Here is a 21,455-nt window from a genome sequence, read left to right as displayed (position 1 = left end):
GGTGTATCTAAAATGGGTGCAGGATGTGCGGTGCACACGGGCCCTGGGTCCAGGGGAGACCACACCGCTCACCACACACCCATATAATAATACTTACCCGTCCAGAGTCCCGCAGCTGCCAGCGCTGCAGACAGAAATCACCGGCGCTGCAGACAGAAAGCACAGCAGCCATTTTCCAGGTGATTTGCGCAAGCGCAGTAGAAATGTCTCCGGCAATAAGGCATGGGTGCCATGTTCCTAGAGATCTGGGAATGTGCAGTAGACTCTGGCATAAGAGTCTACAGTGCCGCAGCTGCTGCCAACGAAGAGTGGTCTCGCATGGAGACTGCACATGGGCCCTCTCCCCTCCTAATTCTTTTGACAGTTCTAAAAACTTCACAGAGGAGACACATACCCTAAATCGTTAGGATCCGCTACAATATGATGCTGGTTCATATTGCTATTCCATTTAGACAGTACTCTTTCATACAACAGCTTGTAAGTTATCTTCATAATGATCCTGGAAAAAGATTGGACGCTCTTGTACCGGTCACCGTAATCAAAGCTGCTCCGCAAAGATGTTGTACAAACGGCTTTGTGAAGCATTTCTTGAACAAGATCAATCATATGGCTTATACTCTGACCTTTCATAATAAATGCTTAGGGAGATTCAGTCATGCCCTTTTTATGCATTCATTTCTGCACAATGTTTTCTTATAGTTTGCATCTGGCACAGCAGAAAAAGTGGAAATAAGGCTTTTGATCATCTAAGCAAAAATGTACATGGCCCATCCTAACGATACGTATTTGCACTGGGTGAAATATGACACGTTCTCGCTGTACAGTCATCATTTTGGGCTGGGACTGGACTTGGTGTTCAAAGTTCAAGGTGAAAGTAAGGTTTGGGCTTAAATGGCTTGAGCTGAATTTGCCAGAGTTTAGATTGTTTTTAACATCTAAAAATAAAAATGTCTGTGTTCCAATTACGATTGACTAGTTCCAAATTCTAAAGACTTAGCATACCTCCCAACTGTCCCGATTTTTCGCAGGACAGTCCCGTTTCTTTTGGTCTGTCCCGCTGTCCCTCCCGCGGGCCGCAGTGTCACGCAGTGGGGGGTAGTTGGGAGGTTTCCTATCACTTGCTGCTCTGCTCTATCACTCGCTGCTCTGCGGTGAATCACTCGCTCTGTCACTCGCTGTTCTGCGGTGAATCACTTGCTGTTCTGCGGTGAATAGACGCTGTGCGCATGCGCACAGCATCTATTCCAGTGAGCCAGAGGGACTGTGGGCATGGTCAGCAGCTCACAGAGCACTGGTCGTGCCCCCACTGTGATGAAAATTGGAGGCGTGGCTCACGATCACGCCATTCACGTGAAGCAATGCCCCCTTTCCAATAGACCACACCCCCTTTTCTTCCCCACACTAGATGTCCCTACCTGAGGACTCCAAATGTTGGGAGGTATGAGACGATGGGGGTCATTCTGAGTTGATCGCACGCTAGCTGTTTTTAGCAGCCGTGCAAACGCATAGTCGCCGCCCACAAGGGAGTGTATTTTCGCTTTGCAAGTGTGCGAATGCCTGTGCAGCCGAGCTCTGCAAAAACATTTTGTGCAGTTTCAGAGTAGGTCTGAACTTACTCAGCCCTTTGCGATCACTTCAGTCTTTTTGGTGCCGGAATTGACGTTACACACCCGCCCTCCAAACGCCCAGACACGCCTGCGTTTTCCCTACCACTCCCAGAAAATGGTCAGTTGCCACCCATAAACTCCCTCTTTCTGTCAATCTCCTTGCGATCGGCTGTGCGACTGGATTCTTCGTTAAATCCATAGCTAAGCAACGATCCGCATTGTACCCATACGACGCGCAGTAGAGACCTGATTGCAGTGCAGCAAAAATCGGCAGCGTGCGATCAACTCGGAATGACCCCCTTTATGCCCATTACTGTTGCACGCATTGTAGAGCCTGTGACCAGTATAACTTTACAGACACATCCGTTCCAGGTCTACACTAATATGAAAATATTTTAAAAATACATCGGGGTAAATTTACTAAGATGAGAGTTCTATTTAAGATAGGATGTTGCCCATAGCAGATTCTACTTCTCATTTATTTAGCTCCTTCTAGACGATAATACCTGGAATCTGATTGGTTGCTATAGGCAACATCCCATATTAAATAGAACTCCCATCTTAGTAAATTTACCCCTTAAAGTCAAGAAAATGTACATAAATAACAAAGGATTTTTTTTTACAGTGCCACATAGGCAATCCTGCAGAGTGAAGGCTCTGTAGCGTAAATCAATATCCCTGTTAGTGAAAAAAATAATTTTTTACATAGTACTTTGTTTTCTATAAATGTATTCAAAAGAACACAGTCCTCCCTATGCCTCTCTCACCGGGTAGAGAACAGATTGGTGCACAGTATATGGAAATGCAGTGTGCCAGATTCAATAGCACAGTGATGATGGTTACTTCCTCTTTCCTCCTCCGTGCAAGTGAAGAATGAGAGATATGACATTAAGGGGAAGACGTATTAAACCTTCGAGAGAGATAAAGTGGAGTGAGCTAAAGTACAGTGCAAACCAATCAGCTCCTGACTTTTTTTTTTTCAAACAAAGGGGGACATGTACTAAGCAGTGATAAAAGTAGAGAAGTGAGCCAGTGGAAAAAGTTGCACATGGCAACCAATCAGCATTGACGTAACATTTAAAATTTGCATACTATAAAAGTATACAGAGCAGCTGATTTGTTGCCATGGGCAACTTCTCCACTGACTCACTTCTCCACTTTTATCACTGCTTAGTACGTATCCCCCTAAGCCTAGAAAAAGATAACTGATTAGTTGGTACATTATCTCTCTCCACCGCTTGATACATCTCCCCCTAAATCAAATAAGTTTTGCATTGCTCATAAGTCATTATGCACAATACATCCTCTGAACAAATCTGACAGTCTTCAGTATCAACCAAAGCTGCAGCTCCTGCACAAGCTTTCATTTGACAAAACTATTACATTTGTAGGCGTTACAAGGGCAGAGGCTATATACAGGTTGAGTATCCCTTATCCAAAATGCTTGGGACCAGAGGTATTTTGGATATCGGATTTTTCCGTATTTTGGAATAATTGCATACCATAATGAGATATCATGGTGCTGGGACCTAAGTCTAAACACAGAATACATTTATGTTTCATATACACCTTATACACACAGCCTGAAGGTCATTTAATACAATATTTTTAATAACTTTGTGTATTAAACAAAGTTTGTGTACATTGAGCCATCAGAAAACAAAGGTTTCACAATCTCAGTCTCACTCAAAAAAGTCCGTATTTCGGAATATTTGGATATGGGATACTCAACCTGTAATGCACTGCTCACTCTATATATACTGTATGTAGAACGGGATGCGGTCATGTGACTGCCGGTCACATTACCGACGATGGGATCCCGAACGCTGAATAGCCCACCGGTCGGCCGGTCGACCAACAGGGACTATTCCCACTCCTGGGTGTCCACGACACCCACAGAGTGGGAATAGAACCTGCAAGGGGCTTTGTTGCGCCCGTTCCCTCGCCAGCCATCTGAGAGCCAGATCCCGGCGTCGGTAGGATGACCGGCGGTCTCCCAACGGCCAGTCACCCGAACCCAACCCTGTAGAACTTGTAGAATATAGTTATTTGTATACAGCGGCTGTACAAAGTACAGTATTGACACTTTAGCATTTTTCACATTTTATTTGTCCTTAGGAATAGAAAGGATTATTTATTAACTCAGAATTGTCTGTATTTTAAAATAATAAAAAAATCTGTAACGCAATCGATTGATTACATAACTACTCAGCTTCTAGATGAACTCTTCAGAGATCCATCGGCTGGAGTTCGCCTGTGTATAATTGTTTCAAATAATTTAAAAATAAATACACCCACAAGCTGACTTTGACCTCCCACCATCACTTGCACTGTTATATTTTAGGCAGACGGCCGGCGATTTACCACATGACAGGTCGCAGGCATACTTTAAATATGATTTTAGCGGTTAAAATAATGTGGTCAACGCTATATGTTAAATCAGGATCCAGTCAGGATTCCAGCGGGCGGGATCCCAGCAGTCAAAATACCAATGCCGGAATCCCGACAGTCTTAAGTCATATGTAGAATCCAAGGGTAAATACATAGATGAACAATTCCCCTGTAAAGCACAGCTGTCCTCAAGTGCAGATGTGATTGGCCAGTTAGATAATTTTTTGTGGGGAGATAAGGCCCCTTCTCACCAGATATCCATGATCTGGCATAATAGGTTAACAAACAATATCTAATTAAATCAGTGAATAGTTCCCTAATTGGCCTGGACCTTTTTGTTCTAGTTGACGTGAATTTGTACAAGTCCCCTTACAATCCCCCGGCTGCTTGGGCTCTGAGGTGTAAAAAGTACTGGGTAGAGTACTGACAGAGCCTTTGGCCCTTCTGATTGGTACCTGACACTGGTGTATCATTCACTTCCCTTTCTAGATTTAAGTACCTTCTATGTAAGACCGATCTTTCCAGAATTTGAGACATTTGAGCTCTGCCTTTTACCAGACTATTTTACCATTGCCTGCCATGACCTTCTGATGTATACCTGGCCACTATACCTGGTCAGCCCTGACCTGATTGTCAATGAAGGTCTTGCAGTGGTGCCTGTCTCCTTATTTCCCTTCCAGTATGAAGCAGTGGTGTGCTGACTGTGCTCCTTCACTTCCAAAACATACATCCAATAATGGGCGGGATGTAATGAAGTCTGAGTTCGGCAGCCATGCAGGATGCTGGCTAAACTCTGCCCTACTTTTAAAGGGGCAGTCATGTACAAGGCTAAACTTGGCGGGTGTGGATCATTAGATCGACAGTGTCTAGGTCGACCACTATAGGTCGACAGGGTTTCTAGGACGACATGTGCTAGGTCGACAGGTCAAAAGGTCGACATGAGTTTTTTTTCTTCATACAGTGACCGAGAACCCCAATTAGTGCACCGTGTCCCCTCGCACAAGTTGCCTCGCTTCGCTCGGCACAGATTACCATTCCAATCGTAGTCCACGTGGATCGTTAAGTATGAAAAAGTAAAAAAAAAGAAAAAATTGAAAAACTAATGTCGACAATTTGACCTGTTGACCTTCCAACCCTGTCGACCTAGTGACTATCGACCTATAGTGGTCGACCTAAACATTGTCGACCTAGACAGTGTCGATCTTCAGACCGGATCCCTACTTGCGTACCCTCACGGAATGGCCGGGAGGCTCCCGAATATCCGGTGGCCCTGCTGCCCGCCCCCCAAAAGGTGGGCAAGTCTCCTGCTTTCTCTGGCAGCCCCTCCGCACCCCGCACCCCCGGCCGTCCACAGCAGAGAACAAGTGGGCGGCCGGGGGGCGGAGGGGCTGCCTATTCTCTCGCCACTGTATAGCGGGGGGGTGGAGCCATGATGATGTGATTGTGATATCACGCCCCCCGGACTGCCACTTCCCAGTTGTCCACGCCCCCAAACAGCCCATCTTGCCGCCGACCATGCCACCATGGAGGAGGGGGTAGCGAAGTAGGCAAGTATGGGCTAAACCACACGGCCACCGAACTAGGACTTCATTATATCCTGCCCAATAAGTGTATAATTTCCCTTACCATCATGGAAAAGGTTAAGGACTATTTATAACCTCAAATAGATGAGTATGTTTCATGTTGCACTTTGTTTACTCTATTAGAACATTACACAATATATAGATTTTCTTTTCTTTTCATCTGCATTGGAGTATCACATTATAAAGCTCACCCATTGGAGACATTGCTTTTGGGGCTTTCCCTACATTCTAACACTGATACATAGACTTTCTTTCACACCAGCTGACGGTTATACTATATTAAGTCACTTTATAGTTGTGAAAGGTTATTCTTATCAGTTGGCTCAGGTCTTTTCCATTATACTAAGAAATATATATCTGCTTTGAGTTATCTACCCACTATCTGCATTGACCTTCAGGGCCTGCGAGAGCTGAATGGGCCCGGGTACTGGGGAGGCGTGGTCCAGTTTTGGGAAGTATTTGGCTTGTTGACAATCAGAATTTTTGACAAGCATTATGAAGACACCGGAACGCACTGTGATGTCATTTCCGCTAGCTGGTAGTTCAACTGCCAATATAATTAATTACCAATAATTACATTACAATGTCTGCGTTTCGGCGCCCCCATAATGCGTGTCGAGATTCTGATTGTTGACAAGCCACATTTATCCTCTCAATCCAACTGAGAATCTGTAAAAGGATTTTAAAATTGATGAGGAGTGATGGTCCATATGCAGCCTGACTGAACTCAAGCAGTATAGGCAACTAGGCAAGAACTGAACTGTCTTGTGCAGAGCTAAGAGTGATTTATCATTACTTTAAAATTAATTAAAAAAATTCTCAATAAATAAATAAATAGTGGTTTAACAATATATACTCAGAGCAGCATACAGTAAAGGTGATTTTTACCAAGCCGTATAACAAGGAGAAAATGGGATTCACGGAGAGACAATGAAAGACTTGGAGATGACATCATCTCCAAGTGCCGGTGAGCCAGCTCTCCATAGGGCTTCAACAGGACCCGGGTTACCCCTTCATGCTGCCCTGAAACCCGGATCCTTCCCATACCAATCCATTTAACTAGACCCGCGTTAATCCTTTCACATCGGGCTGTGACCCGGGTTTTTGTGTCAGTGTAAAAGGGGTATGAGAGAGTAGAGGGCATTTGGCCCTATTGGAAGTTACATTAGTCTCATCGTCGTCGACACTGGAGTCAGTATCCGTGTCGACATCTGTGTCTGCCATCTGAGGTAGCGGGCGTTTTAGAGCCCCTGATGGCTTTTGAGACGCCTGGGCAGGCACAGGCTGAGAAGCCGGCTGTCCCATATTTGGTATGTCGTCAAACCTTTTATGTAAGGAGTCGACACTGTCGCGTAATTCCTTCCACATAACCATCCACTCAGGTGTCGACCCCGCAGGGGGTGACATCACATTTATCGGCATCTGCTCCGCCTCCACATAAGCCTCCTCCTCAAACATGTCGACACAGCCGTACCGACACACCGCACACACACCGGGAATGCTCTGACAGAGGACAGGACCCCACAAAGCCCTTTGGGGAGACAGAGAGAGAGTATGCCAGCACACACCAGAGCGCTATATAACACAGGGATGAACACTATAACTGAGTGATTTTCCCTTATAGCTGCTTATATATATACTGCTGCGCCTAAATTTAGTGCCCCCCCTCTCTTTTTTACCCTTTGTAGTCTTGAAACTGCAGGGGAGAGCCTGGGAGCGATCCTTCCAGCGGAGCTGTGAGGGAAAAATGGTGCCAGTGTGCTGAGGGAGATAGCCCCGCCCCCTTTTCGGCGGACTTTCTCCCGCTTTTTTATGGATCCTGGCAGGGGTATTTTTCACATATATAGCCTCTAGGACTATATATTGTGATTATTTTGCCAGCCAAGGTGTTAATATTGCTGCTCAGAGCGCCCCCCCCCCCCCCCACCAGCGCCCTGCACCCATCAGTGACCGGAGTGTGAGGTGTGCATGAGGAGCAATGGCGCACAGCTGCAGTGCTGTGCGCTACCTTGTTGAAGACCGAAGTCTTCTGCCGCCGATTTTCAGGACCATCTTCATGCTTCTGGCTCTGTAAGGGGGACGGCGGCGCGGCTCCGGGACCGGACGATCGAGGTCGGGTCCTGTGTTCGATCCCTCTGGAGCTAATGGTGTCCAGTAGCCTAAGAAGCCCAAACTAGCTGCAAGCAGGTAGGTTCGCTTCTTCTCCCCTTAGTCCCTCGTAGCAGTGAGTCTGTTGCCAGCAGATCTCACTGAAAATAAAAAACCTAAAATATACTTTCTTTTCTAGGAGCTCAGGAGAGCCCCTAGTGTGCATCCAGCTCAGCCGGGCACAAGATTCTAACTGAGGTCTGGAGGAGGGTCATAGTGGGAGGAGCCAGTGCACACCGGGTAGTCCTAAAGTTTTCTTTAGTTGTGCCCAGTCTCCTGCGGAGCCGCTATTCCCCATGGTCCTTACGGAGTCCCAGCATCCACTTAGGACTTTAGAGAAAGAAGGGTTATTACCGGGTTGAATACCGGGTCAGGTGCAGTGTGAATGGGAGCCGTTCCGATGCGACACGGCTCCCATTCACAGCATAGGGTGAGGCGGCGCAGGAGATGAGTTCATCTCCCAGCGCCGCCTCCACCCCCGCCCCTGCTGCGCCCCCCGCTGCTATGGCAACCGACCCGGTATATTGCCGGGTCGGAAAGCCAGCAAAGGAGCGCAAATGCCGGATCCCACCCGGTAAGGACACGTTTCTCTTACCGGGTGGGATCCGGCATTTGCGATCTGAAAGCAGCATAAGTCACTTGTGCCCAATCATGGCTAGTCTTAAAAGCTGAGGACCGAGTTTGGGAACCTGTGCCTTAAACTCTGTCGCCCTGCTGCTTATTTGAGTATCACGTCTGCTGATGCAGCAATATTTATAAAACACGTCCATGTCCTGCAATGCTCTGTACTTGTCGCTTTTTCTTGTTGTGTTCATACGGTTTCTGTTTATGTACTCCGTGAGGCGCTGCAGACCCCTTGTAGTGCCTTAATAATAAAGAATAATAATGCGTCTTAACACGATGGACGTATTTCATTACATTTTGATACACTCATGGCCAATACGTTTTTTTTTGCAAATAAAGAGCTAATATTGGATTTCCTCCCACCTGCATTAATGGTGCAATAAAAACAAAGGCTTCATTGAAGGTGGTTGCACAAACGACATAATGCAGTTCCCAAGTAAAACAAAAAATGACTCAGAGTGTACACAATAAACACCCAACTACTCACTAACTTATTATTTGCTAAAACTGATGATCATTAGGTGTGTGAAGCAGATAACGACCATAAGCTGGTTTCAATTAATACCCAGGTTTTTTTTTTCTCCTTGAAACGCCTTAATTAAATACACACTGGCACTGAGACTGGTACTTTCACATGTACTGCAGTTTACTGAGGTAAATAAACGCGTTTCCCTGGAAGAGTTACAACTTCAGCCAGAACACTGCCTGTGGATGTACATTCCTGCTGTGCCCCCTTGTTATGACACTCAGGGAAGGGAAGGGGAGTGGTTCCTAAATATCTATCTCCTCCTCTTTCAGGTGTTACTTTAACATAATCCTGACAATAAGCGCCTGCGCGGGAGTTTCCTCTCTGTCTGTGATCGCTACGTACGAAAAAAAAAAAAAAAAAGTTGAACTTGCTACAGTGTTGTAAGTCAGAGAAGTTGAACGCGGCGGAAAAAAAAGGCGGGGGCGGCGACGGGTAGAAGGAAGCGGCAGCAGAAACGCGCTCGGGCGGGCAGGATTATCTGGAAATTGAGAGAGACCACTCATCCCCCAAGTGCCGTTTAATGGAGTAAGTGGAATGTGAGTATGCAGAGGAGTCCTGTGCACCAGCTGATAACTTTGTTTGCTGTGACTTCCGCCGATCAGGACTGAGGAGGAGGGAAGGGAGCCTCTGATGGGTCTCTTCTGCTAATCTCTGCAGGTTGCTTCAGTGCTAAAGGCGAGAGAGAACATGGATGACACTGCCCTGGAGGAGGCTCAGCCCAGGGCGATAGTGACCGAGAGGAGGAAGGCCTGGGCGAAGAGTAGGGATTCCTGGCAAGCATCGGAGGCTGGAGAGGATGTTTCAGCGGAAGCGACCCAGATTTCTCCGGCTGTGCAGCTGGGAGAGTGCTCAGGTCAGTACCAAAGTCACTGACAATGGAACCAGCCCCCCCAGAGTTACAGAATCATAACTGGTCTTCTGGCAGCACAGCGATGATCAGGAAACCAATAGTGCCCAATACTTCCCCACCACCCCAACACTTCCTCATTCTGCTCTATCCTTAGTCTGTGATCAGGGGAAGAACATCTTGTTCTGCAAATGCAAAACTTATTTAATTACTTTTTAAAACTTTCTATACAGTTTATTTTAGCCAGAGCCTTTTTGCTTTGTAATCCTCAGCAGGCCAGTACCTGAAGGGTCCACATCGGGTCTTTAATGGCCATTGCACTACCAAGGGTCATATTTATTTAAAAAAAAATCAAATATGCCCCCAAAACAGACATTCATTATCACTGTATATTGCAGCAATAAGGTATTTTGGGGCTCGTGTTCCAAGATGGTGTTAGATTCCACACTGTCATGCTCGGAGAAGCTAAGCTTTTGGGAGCTTGTTAAATAGCTGTCCCCATAGAAGACTCTATGGGAGGGCTGCTGTGTGCGCTATTTCTCTCCATGCAGGAGAGTTCTCTGGTATGTGCTGTGTTACAGCCATGGTAAATCTGTGCACGCTGTTTCTGGACGATTTAAGGACAACAGACCCTAAAGTTACCTAAAGATATTTTACTTGCTCTTGTGGCCAAAATCTGTACATGCTCACCCCAATCAACACAGTGTATGGTTGTCATTGAAATGACAGCTACCTGCTGTGTATAGAACCTCCGTAGTGCTAAGCTGACTGCGTAGGTTTGATACATAAAGTCCAATCTATCAGTTGTTATTGTATTCTCTGGTTTAGAACTTGTGTTGTAGTTTTGTGGAGGGGTGTGAATGTGTAGCATGTGCTTACCTGCTTGCACACCATTGTAACGCAGCATTACTGTATATCTGTCTGCCAGAGACCGGTGTAATAAGGTCATTGAGGCAAAGTGTACGGAAGCAGATTGCAACATGTTCAGACTAGAATGTGAGTCAGTACAAATTTTGAATAATGTATTGAATGCTACAAGTCCTGGTGTCTACAGAACAATCTTTAAGTGGCTAGCTGGATACTGGCTCGGGGTTCTGCTTTCTGACCTGTGAGATATTAATCCCAAAGCTCCTCCATCAAGTGAGTACGGTGTGTACCTTTTTATGCAGGAACCTGTACTCATTTACATACATCCTCTATGCATGGGACAGAAATGTTAGCTTTACGATTAGTGTGATTTAACCGTTAAATGTGCCATTAAATCACATGGTGTGTCTGGGTTTTGTGACATCAGCTAAAAGTATGTAAATGAAATGGCTTAGTAGCTTTCAATGGGGAAAATAAATGTATGGTTACAGTGATAATCCTGCAGTTATGTAACGGTCATCCGTAACCTTTTTATATTTTTTTTAACCCCTATGCATATTATCTAGTCATTAAATACTACCGAAGGTTCATTCAAGAATGCCCCTTTTTAGATGTTTTATCCTATTTACATTCGAAACTGAGCAGGCTAGTGGTGGATAGGTGATTGATGACACCTATTCATTTGTAATGTGATTTTAAAGGGACTTGAGGTTATAGTAAGGAAGTGTTTCGAACTATGACATTGCTGGGTTTGCTCCGGCATTTAGAGCTCCTGATGAAGCTGAATTGACTGACGTATTTTCTTACTGTTGCATGTCATGTTTTGCTTTCTGAAACAACAAGCATAAGTAGCTTAATTTGAACTCTATATACACAGATTATCTGAAAATCTTTAGATTAACAGTTCTTGAAGGTCAGATAAATTTATTAAAGTACAAAATTCCTCTCTGGGCCATTCTGCAAAGTGCTCTAACTGTGTTCGGGTGCACCAGTGACTTTTTTAACCCCCCCCCCCTCCCCTCCCCTCCTCCACCCCGCACTCTCAGCGTTTTCAAGAAAAGATTAGCTGTAAAGGGAATTGTGCTTGTCGATATGATTGACGTGTGATAATTGACTGTGACAAATTGTTTCTAGGCAAGTCAGACCTAGCATAGGACTCGCTCGCTCATAGGGATCATCTTTTATATGCTGCTAGGGCATTGTTGTAGTTTACAAATGTAATTTTTTTTTTCTTGTCCTTTTTTTTTTTTTTTTTGTACTTATTATTGTGATTTTAATAATGTGTTTTAATAAACTATATCTCTTCAATGCAGTCCAAGTAGGACCAAATTCTAGTATTTAATTACAAGTCTTGTGCTCGACCATCAAAAGAAATTCCAGCTGTACTGGTTTATCAGGTTAGCAGTCCAATACTTGTCCTGGTGATTTTTAAGGTTTCTTTAAACTTGTTTCTCCTGCTACTTATAGCCGAAATCATGTTACTGTAAAGTAGAAGCGTTGAGAAGTGTAGCCTTGTACGTTGCATAGTGTAGCACTGGTGAACTTCAGTGCAAGGTTATGAATGTTCCACTGCAAAAACATACTAGGGATTTGTACTGTATATGCAATAGCCGAGTAGGGTAGCACTATATGGCTCAGGATAAATCTGGATGGCACTCGCTTAAACTGTGCCTAGAGCCTTTCGTATCTGAAGTGTAAACAAATTGGTGTTAACCACTCAAGAACATGAGAAATCGCTCCTTGGCTTCATCATGGGACAAAATGATTATTATTATACTTTATTTGGCGACACAAGGATTCTGCAGCGCCTAACAAACTACAGATATGTGCAAAACAAGAACGCAGCGATTTATAGTACGTTACAATACAGGATTAATACTGTACATGGTATATAAACATCGCTGCATTGACACTCATACTGTAATGAGCTTCAGGTAAAGACACTTATCAAAGCTTGGAGGAAGATAAAGCATCAACCAATCACCTCCCTCCCAACTGTCATTTTTCAAACAGACTGTAAAAGGATAGAAGCTGATTGGTTAGTACATGATCCCCTTCCATGCTGTAATACAACCGCCTCAAGCTTCAATGCAGAAATTATACATTAGGTGTTTATAAATATTTACAGTAGTAAACATAAAGGCCCATACACACAGTGAGATTCGGGCTATGCCCGATTCTCACTATGCGACAGGGGCTAGATCGGGACTAGGGAGGCCAATCCCGGGGCATTTTTTTTCAATCCCGGGATTGCAGTAGGGATCAGTGTAGGGAGCAGGGAGAGTATATGTGGAGGGCAGCAAGGGAGGGTGGGTGTAGGGAGCATGTAAGGAGCAGGAAGGAAGGGAGGGTGGGTGTAGGGAGCAGCGGGAGGGTGGGTGTGTAGGTAGCATGTAAGGAACAGGAAGGGAAGGTGCCGGTGGGTGTAGCGAGCAGGGAGGATGTCTGGAGCAGAGAGGGAGGATATCTGGAGCAGTGAGGGAGTGTGGGTGTAGGTAGCGATATCACTTACTAATTAGGCGGCCGCGGGCAGCAGCCATGAACACACACATACACTGGCAGCATTTCAAATGTAGCGCCGGCCACCAGCCAGTCAGAACTGGCAGTCCGGCAGCCAATCAGAAGCCGCGGCTGCTGCCGCTTTCCTGATTGGCTGCCAATCTGCCAGCTCTGATTGGCTGGTGGCCTACGCTACATTTGAAATGCGTCCAGCGCAGTCAGTGTATGCGTGTGTCCATGGCTGCTGTAACTAAGGCAGCGCTGTGCTAAAGTGCCCAGCGCTGTCTGGCAAAACTGCGCATGTGCACTCTAATCCCGGGATTGGAGGCTCCAATCCCGGGATTCAAATCCCGGCATTTTTGGACCCAGATCCTGGGATCTTCCCGATCCCGGGATTGGCCTCCCTAATCGGGACATAGTAAGCATTGCAAGCACACTCAGTATGTGCTTGCGATACTGACTATGTGCGATTTTGATTAAGTGTCAATTTTGACCATCTCTTCTACAGAGAGAGTCAAAATTGACTTGCCTGCACAGTCTGTCTATTCTTGCGATGCCGACAGCGCGGTACTGCGCATCGGGATCGCAAGGTAACTTTCACCTTGCGATCTGCACTAACTTTTCTTACGATTTTGACAATATAGTCAAAATCGTAAGAAAATATCTCACCGTGTGTACACACCATAACTCTGACAGTGCCTTTATTATTTCCGTCACTTTGCAGCTATTGCCTACAATACAACCACAGTGAGATATTAAAATTTGAAGAAGCTGCTGACATCCATTTCACCACCCACAGAAGACTTCAGCAGCGAATTCCCCATTTATTACAGATGGAGCATCGGTCATCTAGGCTTCTCTGCTGCGCCTTTCCTCTATTGTTCTCAGCTGCAATACAGTACAGAGAGAACAATACAGCAGCGGATTAAAGGGGGGTACACACAGAGCAATGCTCAGCTAATTTCTAAACAATCTGACCGGTCCCGCGTGCGTTATTGATGGTGCTAGATAGATGAGGAAGGCTCCATTTGTATATCTTTTCACCTGGACTGAGGTAACCAAGCCCCATGTGTGCACCATTACTTGACTCTACCAGGTTGTGCGAAACCATAGCATATACAAGGACATAAGCGTAACTAGGGTTTTTGGCGCTCAGGCCAAAATTAAAAATCCCCCCCCCCATTACACCGTGCAAGTTCTAAGGACCGCTCGTGTCACGGTAGAATACTGTGGCAGTAACAAGGACCATACTTGTACCATCTCATGTTAGGTACTGTGCCAGTAACAAGGAAAACAGGTGTCCCATCTCGCATCAAAACAAATAAAACCTCCTTATTTTTAATACAGAACCCCTGTAAGAAGCCATATAAGCGCAGTGCCAGGTGGCCCCTAAACTATCACCAGCAGCAGCTGGTTACGGTACAGGCACAATACTCAGCCACACGTTCAGCCGGTCACCATACCCCAGACCATTTACCCCACCTCAGGGCACAATAGGCCGCAGCCGCTTCCAACACACACAAGGAAGCAACAGTAGAGGCAAAATGTCCCAGGACAGGTGTCACAGCTGTTTGCTGTGGAAGCCGGAAACAAGGTAATAGTGCTGCATGCTAGATCTGCCTGCCCCGCTCTTGCTCTGCGTGGATGTGGCTGTCACATTCATGCAGTATGTGACGAAGCAGGCAGCTGGCCATTCCATAACATCAAAATTGTACGTGCTCACTCTGTACCGGCACCCGGGGCACATACCCCACTTGTGTTATTCCACTGCAAAGTAGAACATACAAACTGCACATCGCAGTTCCAGGCTTTGAGGCATGAAGTGACAGTGTGCAGCAAGTAACTTCTTGCTGAACACTATGGGGTATATGCAATTAGCGGCGAATCGCAGCAATTTTTCGCCCGTTTTTTAATTCGACACAATTTGACCGTCGAATTCCTGCAAGTGGGTGCCGAAATTTACCATATTCAATAAAAAACGGATTCGACAGTCCCACTGTCGAAAAACGGGCGATTTGACGGATTTTGATCCGATTTTTAAAAAACGGGAAAAAACTGTAAAAATCCCGAAAAAAAATTGTGTGGGGTCCCCCCTCCAAAGCATAACCAGCCTCGGGCTCTTCGAGCCGGTCCTGGTTCTAAAAATCCGGGGGGGGGGGGGAAATGACAGGGGATCCCCCGTATTTTTAAAACCAGCACCGGGCTCTGCGCCTGGTGCTGGTGCAAAAAATACGGAGGACAAAAAGAGTAGGGGTCCCCCGTATTTTTTACACCAGCATCGGGCTCCACTAGCTGGACAGATAATGCCACAGCCGGGGTCACTTTTATACAGCGCCCTGCGGCCGTGGCATTAAATATCCAACTAGTCACCCCTGGCCGGGGTACCCTGGGGGAGTGGGGACCCCTTCAATCAAGGGGTCCCCCCCCCAGCCACCCAAGGGCCAGGGGTGAAGCCCGAGGCTGTCCCCCCCCCCCCCCATCCAAGGGCTGCGGATGGGGGCTGATAGCCTTGAGAAATTTGAAAGAATATTGTTTTTTTCCAGTAGTACTACAAGTCCCAGCAAGCCTCCCCCGCAAGCTGGTACTTGGAGAACCACAAGTACCAGCATGCGTGAGAAAAACAGGCCCGCTGGTACCTGTAGTTCTACTGAAAAAAAAATACCCAAATAAAAACAGGAGACACACACCGTGAAAGTAAAACTTTATTTCATACATGCCGACACATACATACTTACCTAAGTTGACCCGCCGACTGCCACGCCCCCCTCGTCACTGAAGAATCCGGGGTACCTGTGAAAAAAATTATACTCTCCTCAATCCAGTGTCCGGATCTTTTAAAATAATCCTCGTACTTGGCAAAAAAAAAAAAACGAACACCCGAACCAAACGGACTGAAAGGGGTCCCATGTTTACACATGGGACCCCTTTCCCCGAATGCAGAGACCCCCCCCGTGACTGCTGTCACAGAAAGGTCTCTTCAGCCAATCAGCGAGCGCAACGTCCTGGCACTCTGCTGATTGGCTATGCGCGTCTGAGCTGTCAGACAGCGCATCGCAAAGCCTCTCCATTATATTCAATGGTGGGAACTTTGCGTCAGCGGTGAGGTCACCCGCGGTCAGCGGCTGACCGCGGGTAGCCCCACCGCTACCCGCAAAGTTCCCACCATTGAAACTAATGGAGGGAGCTGTGCGATGCGCTGTCTGACAGCAGACGCGCATACAGCCAATCAGGTGAGTGCCACGAAGTAGCGCTTCCTGATTGGCTAAAGGGACCTTCTGTGACAGCAGTCACGTGGGGTCCCGGCATTCGTGGAAAGGGGTCCCATGTGTAAACATGGGACCCCTTTCAGTCCGTTTGGTCCGGGTGTTCGTTTTGTTTTGCCAAGTACGAGGATTATAATCTGGACACTGGATTGAGGTGAGTATAATTTTATTCACAGGTACACGTGGATTCTACTTGGACAAGTGGACAGAGGTCGGCGTGTGAACATAGGTAAGTATGTGTGTGTCGACATGTGTGTAATAAAGTTTTACTATCACGGTGTGCGTGTCCTGTTTTTATTTGGGTATTTTTTTTCCAGTAGAACTACAGGTACCAGCGGGCCCGTTTTTCTCCCGCATGCTGGTACTTGTGGTTCTCTAAGTACCAGCTTGCGGGGGAGGCTTGCTGGGACTTGTAGTACTACTGGAAAAAACAATATTCTTTCACATTTCTCAAGGCTATCAGCCCCCCATCCGCAGCCCTTGGATGGGGGGGGGGGGGGGGGGGGACAGCCTCGGGCTTCACCCCTGGCCCTTGGGTGGCTGGGGGGGGGGGACCCCTTGATTGAAGGGGTCCCCACTCCCCCAGGGTACCCCGGCCAGGGGTGACTAGTTGGGTACTTAATGCCACGGCTGCAGGGCGCTGTATAAAAGTGACCCCCGGCTGTGGCATTATCTGTCCAGCTAGTGGAGCCCGATGCTGGTGTAAAAAATACGGGGGACCCCTACTCTTTTTGTCCCCCGTATTTTTTGCACCAGCACCAGGCGCAGAGCCCGGTGCTGGTTTTAAAAATACGGGGGATCCCCTGTCATTTTTCCCCCCGGATTTTTAGAACCAGGACCGGCTCGAAGAGCCCGAGGCTGGTTATGCTTTGGAGGGGGGACCCCACGCCATTTTTTTTCGGGATTTTACCATTCCATTTAAAAAAAATAAAATAAAAAATAATAATATTTTTAAAAATATATATAAATAATACTTGTGCCTCCAAAATAGACAAACCAATTACCTAATCCCTTCTAATATAAATAGATATGCTATTACCAATAAAAAAGACACCAAAAAAAAAATGTTTTACATTTTTTTTATTAGATTCCCCCACCAAAGTGTGGCGGATTGAAAATGACGAATTTACTGTCTAAAAGCACTGTTGTCGAATTTCCAAACTTCAATTGAATATACTTTTGGCGAATTGCTGCATTTGTACCATTGCAGAAATGTCGAATTTGACAAATGTCGAATTTCAAAAAGTCGAATTTTGAAAGTCCGTTTTTTTGACGGAAAGTACTGAATTGCATTGTCGATTTTTTTTTTTTTTTTTTTTTTTGTGTGTGAAAAAGTCCAGTTTTTCGACAATTTCGGGAATTCGACCGCAATTGCATACACCCCTATGACTTCATGCCTCTAGCCTGGACCTTGCAGATCTCCCAGTCACTGGTGGTGATCTCTGCTGGAACTTACTTGCGGAGCCAACTACAGAACTTTGGGTATTTTGAACGCAAAAACCCTTGTAACCACCCAGAACTGCATGGTGTTTATATTGAAGATGGAATCTATGCTTATTTATTAACATTTATTTATACAGCACCAGCCTACTCTTTACAATTGGGGACATTTGGTGACATGGACCTTGATAAATCCAGACACTCATGAGCAGTGTTTTGGCAAGCATTGGGGACCACTTATTGGGGGTTAAATACCTGTGGCGCAATATCTCAATTGGGTTTGAGGGGTAGATGGTGCAGGAATCCTATTTTAACACCAGTTGGTAAAGGTCCCAAGGCACTCTCTAAACTAGACTGATTAAATCAGTCGGTGATCTACGTTCATAATTATCTTATTAAAATCTCAGTTATTTTCTGAATTGATTCTTTAGGTTGTCAGATCTTTAAGTGTAGGTTCAGTGAGTGGCCTAGATTAGGGTAGAGATACTCTCTCTAGTGCACCAGTAATGTTATTTTATGAGCTGTGGTGTCATGCTATATTGCCCTCTTACCACGTGTAACATACTGATATAACGGTTTTCTTCTTACAGGAAATATACCCAATGAAAAGATTGCAATATGGCTGAATGACTGTAGGTAAGGATGATTTTCTCTTAAGAAAAATTAGTGGAAAATATTTTTATTTCTTTTCTTATCTTGATCATACGGTTAAATTGTTTTCGCTCCCTATTTCCTAGGAAATTAAGACTTGGCCATTGCATAACTAGTTATTAAGCTGCAGCCACCAAAAGGAAGTTTATTGGAGCATATACAAACTTCACCCAATCAGAGTGCCTGTACATGATTTCCCTTAATTTTTTAAATGTCTTGTATGATTTTAAGAGCTGCGAAAGTGATTGTATTTATGCTCCGTATGCTTCAGAGTTTAAGCTTAGTGGAATAGCAGTCATACCAGTCTCATTTAACCATGGTATGTGAGAGGTTTTATGCATGTAGTATATAAGGTGATCGCTGTCTTGTGAAATTGCTGAGCGGTTTGGTTTAGCAACAATTGGAAGATATGCATATGATGTTATAAGTGGTAGACTGGCACTCTAAGGGAAAAAAAAAAAGGAATTGCTGAAGAAAAAGAGTCTGCCCCCTGATGGCCGTTTTACCAAGACATGCAGAATCCCCCCCCCCCCCCCCCCAAAAAAAAAAACAAAAAAAAAAAAAAAAAAAACCCCCAACAACAAACAAAAAAAAAACATCACTTTAAAGGTAGTCCATTGTTGGTAGCTGAAATCCTAAACTAGTAAAATATAGCATACAGATGTGTCCACTTACATCTAGCCTCCCTGCTCTTCTAGTGGCGTGACTCTGTTGCGAATGCTATGCTACAGTGTTTTCTAGGAAAAAACTGTAATGTAGCATTTTGTATGCAGATACAGACGCAGTGACACACAGAATATAGACATGCCGGATATCATTTTAATCAGCAGAGTCCTCTTGTGCGTCATCATCACATAGCGATGTGAATAAGATGCATTTACGGCAAAAATAAGACTTTCAACAGTAACTGAGTTGCACAGGACTTATCAGCTCATACGCGCCAGGTGTCTTCTGATACAGATGGAGCCGTACTCGTCTAGTGCGGCTCCATCGCATACGTGCACTCCCGGCGTGACTAGGCGATCCGTCCGCCTAGCACTGCCGGAGTGCACAGGGACGCCCTCCCATTCTAGTGAATGGGGTGCGCCCCGGACGGAGACGCTCTCGGCGATAGATGCACTCAGGCACAGACGGAGCCACGATTAGCATGGCTCCATCTGTACATTGTGCATTGAGGCAACATGTGTGAGGACACATTTGTATAGCACTTTGGGTTGTTACCGCATGTCCAGATTTAGAAGTAAGAAATGGATTTTGTCCTTTTTCTGGTGGTGTTCAGTAGAGGTCACAACTGCTACCTAACAAATGATGGATTACTGTAAAAATTTGTACTTTTTGTTAGGACTGGACTACATTTTTATATTTTGACTTGTCTGTATAACAGTATTGAACGGAATTCCAACAGTAGTATATGGACAGTATTCAGTTAGCTACGGTAATTTACTGCAGATAATTGATTCGCTGGGGGCTATTCAGTAAGCCCTGATACCCAACACTTATCAGGATTATGGGGCACCCGAAGCATACTCCCCGATAACCAGCCCCCGAAGACATGGGTACGGATACTTATCTCAAATTGCTTTAATTGGATAGGCCAATGAGCGCGATTTTTGACCGATGGTATTAGCCTGTTGGTGTGGTTTTTTTTTTTTTTGGGGGGGGGGTATATTATTGGGGATAATTGAATACCAGCCTATATATTAAATTGAAACTGAGGAGTTGCATTAAATATTACAATTGCTATTTTAGCTAGGACTCTAACTTTTTAAGAGGTAAAACTAAGGCCATTAGGACACGGACTTTAGTATATGATAGAACTGAAGTAGCCTTACATTTAAGAAATTAACAGAATACAGACTTAGGGGTCTATTTACTAAGCCTTGGATGGAGATAAAGTACCAGCCAACCAGCGACTAACTGTCTTGTCACAGGCTGGCTTTGAAAAATGAGAGAGAGGAGCTGGTTGGCTGGTACTTGATCTCCAGCCAATGCTTGGGTAATAGACCCCTTAGTTCCTCAACTCCAATCACCCACACCCCGCAAAAAAAAAAAAAAAAAAATCTATAAAAAATGTAATGTTACATTTTCAAGACTGTAGTGTACACATTCCACAGGCTTCAAACCTAGTGGCCAAACAAGACTTTGCTGTTATACAAACATGTCAGGATAATGACCTGCTAGATCAGGCATTGGGAACCTTCGGCCCTCCAGCTGTTGTACTACACATCCCAGCATGCCCTGCAACAGTTTTAGCATGGCAAAATAGCTAAACTGTAGCAAGGCGTGCTGGTATGTGTAGTTCAACAAAAGCTGGAGGGACAAAGGTTCCCCATCCTTGTGCTAGAGACACGCCTATACAATCGTATGACAGATCTTGGTATAATGTCAGACAAACCTGGAAGTGGGTACGTGTTACTGAGCGCTCTGTCCAATACTGCTGCTTCTGCAGTCACGTCCTTCTCAGCAGATGGAATGGTAGATTGTAATAGTGTGAGCACGTTAATTTGCAATGTTCATTGGGGATTTCCATCATATTTGTAAGGAGAATTGCATCTGAAGTATTACTGTGTACCTAGCTTAACAGTTTGCGATAATCTTGTTGTAGCAATAAACTGAACAGTCTTCTGATGTTGGATTGGAAGTAAATACAAGAGTAAAGTAAAATGAGGGAGCAAAGGTTAAAGGACACATGAGGCGTTGGGTATGGTATCCCGACGGTCAGCATACCGACACCGGGATCCTGGCCGGTAGTGGAGCTAGTGCTAGCAAGCCCCTTGTGCGCTCACCATAGGTTCTGTTACCACTCTATGGGTGTCGTGGACACCCACGAGTGGGAATATCCTCTGTTAGCCGGCATTCCGGCTGTCTGCAGTGTAACTGTTTCCCTCCATGAGCTAGCATGGGAGACTGATCTCTCTGCCCTTAGAGGATGAACAATGGTAGGAGATTATTGGGCAGATGTATTAAGCCTGGAGAAGGCATGAGGAAGTGATAAACCAGTGATAA

At 45.4% G+C, this 21,455-nt stretch overlaps 1 protein-coding gene across 3 annotated transcripts in view; it reads left to right on the top strand.

Annotated features, from left to right (window-relative positions):
- The first annotated feature begins 9,012 nt into the window (after nt 1–9,012).
- The window catches only part of ITPRID2 (ITPR interacting domain containing 2), a 109,473-nt gene continuing 97,030 nt past the window's right edge, over nt 9,013–21,455 (top strand). The window contains exons 1-3 of one of the 3 annotated variants that reach the window (XM_063933328.1): nt 9,013–9,407; nt 9,540–9,735; nt 18,389–18,434. In XM_063933328.1, the coding sequence (XP_063789398.1) occupies nt 9,570–9,735; nt 18,389–18,434 (212 nt within the window). In that variant the 5' untranslated portion in view covers nt 9,013–9,407; nt 9,540–9,569. Of the gene's footprint in view, nt 9,419–9,539; nt 9,736–11,952; nt 11,994–18,388; nt 18,435–21,455 lie in introns of those variants that run through there. The other 2 variants (XM_063933327.1, XM_063933329.1) reach the window with 2 other exon arrangements.

The sequence above is a fragment of the Pseudophryne corroboree genome, chromosome 7 (assembly GCF_028390025.1).
Source record: "Pseudophryne corroboree isolate aPseCor3 chromosome 7, aPseCor3.hap2, whole genome shotgun sequence".
Taxonomy (NCBI): Eukaryota; Metazoa; Chordata; class Amphibia; order Anura; family Myobatrachidae; genus Pseudophryne; species Pseudophryne corroboree.
This window is presented reverse-complemented; position numbering and strand designations above follow the sequence as displayed.